The sequence below is a fragment of the Procambarus clarkii genome, chromosome 53 (assembly GCF_040958095.1).
Source record: "Procambarus clarkii isolate CNS0578487 chromosome 53, FALCON_Pclarkii_2.0, whole genome shotgun sequence".
Taxonomy (NCBI): domain Eukaryota; kingdom Metazoa; phylum Arthropoda; class Malacostraca; order Decapoda; family Cambaridae; genus Procambarus; species Procambarus clarkii.
In genome coordinates this window covers 22,295,680-22,298,179 of record NC_091202.1, presented here as the reverse complement: position 1 = coordinate 22,298,179, position 2,500 = coordinate 22,295,680, and the positions used below count along the sequence as shown (strand labels likewise).

At 41.1% G+C, this 2,500-nt stretch overlaps 1 protein-coding gene across 1 annotated transcript in view; it reads right to left on the bottom strand.

Moving 5' to 3' along the window:
- Positions 1-2,500, bottom strand: part of LOC123767082 (uncharacterized) — a 151,220-nt gene that overhangs the window by 599 nt on the left and 148,121 nt on the right. The window contains exons 5-6 of the mRNA XM_045756567.2: positions 945-1,054; positions 1-727 (exon numbers count right to left, since the gene is read on the bottom strand). The exon at positions 1-727 is cut by the window's left edge and continues 599 nt beyond it. Of these exons, the coding sequence (XP_045612523.2) occupies positions 233-727; positions 945-1,054 (605 nt within the window). The 3' untranslated portion in view covers positions 1-232. The remainder of the gene's footprint in view (positions 728-944; positions 1,055-2,500) is intronic.

Below are 2,500 nucleotides of genomic sequence, written 5' to 3'. Positions count from 1 at the left end.
ATATACCGTTCATTCACTGTAAAGTCACACCTCAGCACCGGAATTATTGACACGCTTAGCGTGAGTGTACTTGCACATATACTCAGCAATGCTGCAAGGTGCCAGGCACATACATAGTACAAAATGGGTGGCACTTGGTGAAGACAATTAAGTGCCACTGGGTGACAAAGAAAAAGGTGGCACTTAGGTCAAATATACTATGCAATATGACACATTGCGAATTTGAGCATTTCTACACTGATGTCGACTGTGTATGGATTCGAACTTTTTTCTTAGGCAAAGGGCTGGACTGTGTGAAAGCCAGATTGTGGATCCCCATGGAGGAGTCTTGGCCATCAACTGGGGGCGTGGGTTTGGGTTTTCTCAAAGAGGATCTTAGGGGAGCCCTATTAGGGTCGAAAGCCAGTCCGTTGGCTCTTGGATGGCCATTGGTTCCAGTGGCCGTGACCATGTACGGCAGACCACTGACGTGTGTCATGGCCACCCCGTTGGAATTCCTGTGTACCCGAGCTCCTCGCTGGCTGCTCCTTCCCCTCGTACTGCCCACTCGAGTATGATTTGTGTGACCATTTCCAGGGTCCTTGAAGTTTGGGTTGGAGATGGTGGTGGCAGCTGTGCCCTCCGGATCTCGACTGTAGACTGTAGGATCTCCGCCAAGCTTGCGAGACCAGCCGAACTCTATGCCAGCCCCCACTCCTGCCACTGCTGCTATGATCACCGCTACTGCCTGAAACATGTATACACACATCAATATCACCTTGTAGAAACAAACGTATAGGAAAATAAAAATGAGTAAACTTTCATTAGTAAATAACGATTCGTACATAAAGTCACTATCGTAATATTGCTTACAAATTAGAGTCATTAAGATGAGGAATTTGGCAGACACATTGACTATCAATAAGGTAAGTTTATCTGAAAGGGAGAATAATTTAGAGACATACCTGAAGAGCGAAGGCCCAGCTAAGGGAAAGGTAGAGCCCAGACTTCTCGCCTACACGGAATATGAACACCTCCAGCATGAACGCCAACACACTCACCACTCCACACAGCACTGTAATGAACACATCACCTGGTCAAGTGCCACACCATAACAATAAACCCCTCGCTGATAAGCACACTTTTATCTATATTTTAAAATAACATTTTATTGTCTTTTGTGATTCATGGTAATCCAACTATAATTACCAGACACGTCTACAGGTACTCATGCAAGCAAAATATATCCATTAATTACCACTATATCCTTATCTCCACAGTGTACAACACAATGATAATATTGCACACCCTATATAACATAATATATCCCTGTACAGTATGACACAATGTAGCCCTCTGTAAAATGCAATGTATTTCCTGTACAACACAATGTATCCCTTGTGCAACACAATGTATACAATACACTATACTGTATAACAAAATCTACAATCGGTATAACAATGTACCCCTGTACTACACACTTTAACCCTGTATAATATGGTTGTACAAGGGATACAACATTATATATATATATATATATATATATATATATATATATATATATATATATATATATATATATATATATATATATATATATATATATATATATATAATGTCTGTGTGTGATGAAGCTTGAATGGTCCCCAAGCCAATATGCAACTGAAAACTTCACACCCCAGAAGGATTCGAACCCCAGACAGCCAGGAACACTGTGCACCTTGGTGTACCTGAAGAACCAGCAGTTAAGAAACCAGGTACGCCAAGGTGCACAGTGCTCCTGGCTGTTTGGGTTTGAATACTTCTGGGGTGTGGAGTTTTCAGTTGCATATTGGCTTGGGGACCATTCAAGCTTGTTCGCATTTGTGTTGCTCACGTGGCCCCACCAAGTGAGGTGATTCAATGAAATATCTATGCCCGAGTTGACCACCGAGCGTTGTAGTATGTTGGGTACATAAGTCTCACGATTTCCAACATTTTTGTAGTCAGTGTGGTCAGGCGGACAAGAGACTCAACTTCAGCACACATACAACACATAACATATAACCAAGAAAGTCTCAAAAATAGTTGGTATACTCTCTAAAATCAGATATTATGTTCCAAATTCTACTCTCCTTTCATTATACTACGCGCTAATCTATCCCTATCTTACATATGGTATCTGTGCATGGGGCTCAACCTCTGCAAACTACCTCAAGTCCATCATCACCCAGCAAAAATCTGCAATCAGAACAATAACAAATTCTGCTTTTAGACAACACTCAGCCCTCATGTTTAAATCCCTAAACATGATAAACAAACTCACTTAACACATTCTTTTGTCCCATTTACATTTACAAAACCCTGTTCTTAAATGCGAACCCTGTTCTGAAACTCTCCCTGGACAGATTTAATAGGACCCATAATCACCACACCAGAAATAAATATCTCTTTGATATCCCCAGAGTCAAACTTAATCTGTGTAAACACTATTCAAATAAAGGGACCTGGACTATGAAACTCACTCCCTAACGAATTTTAA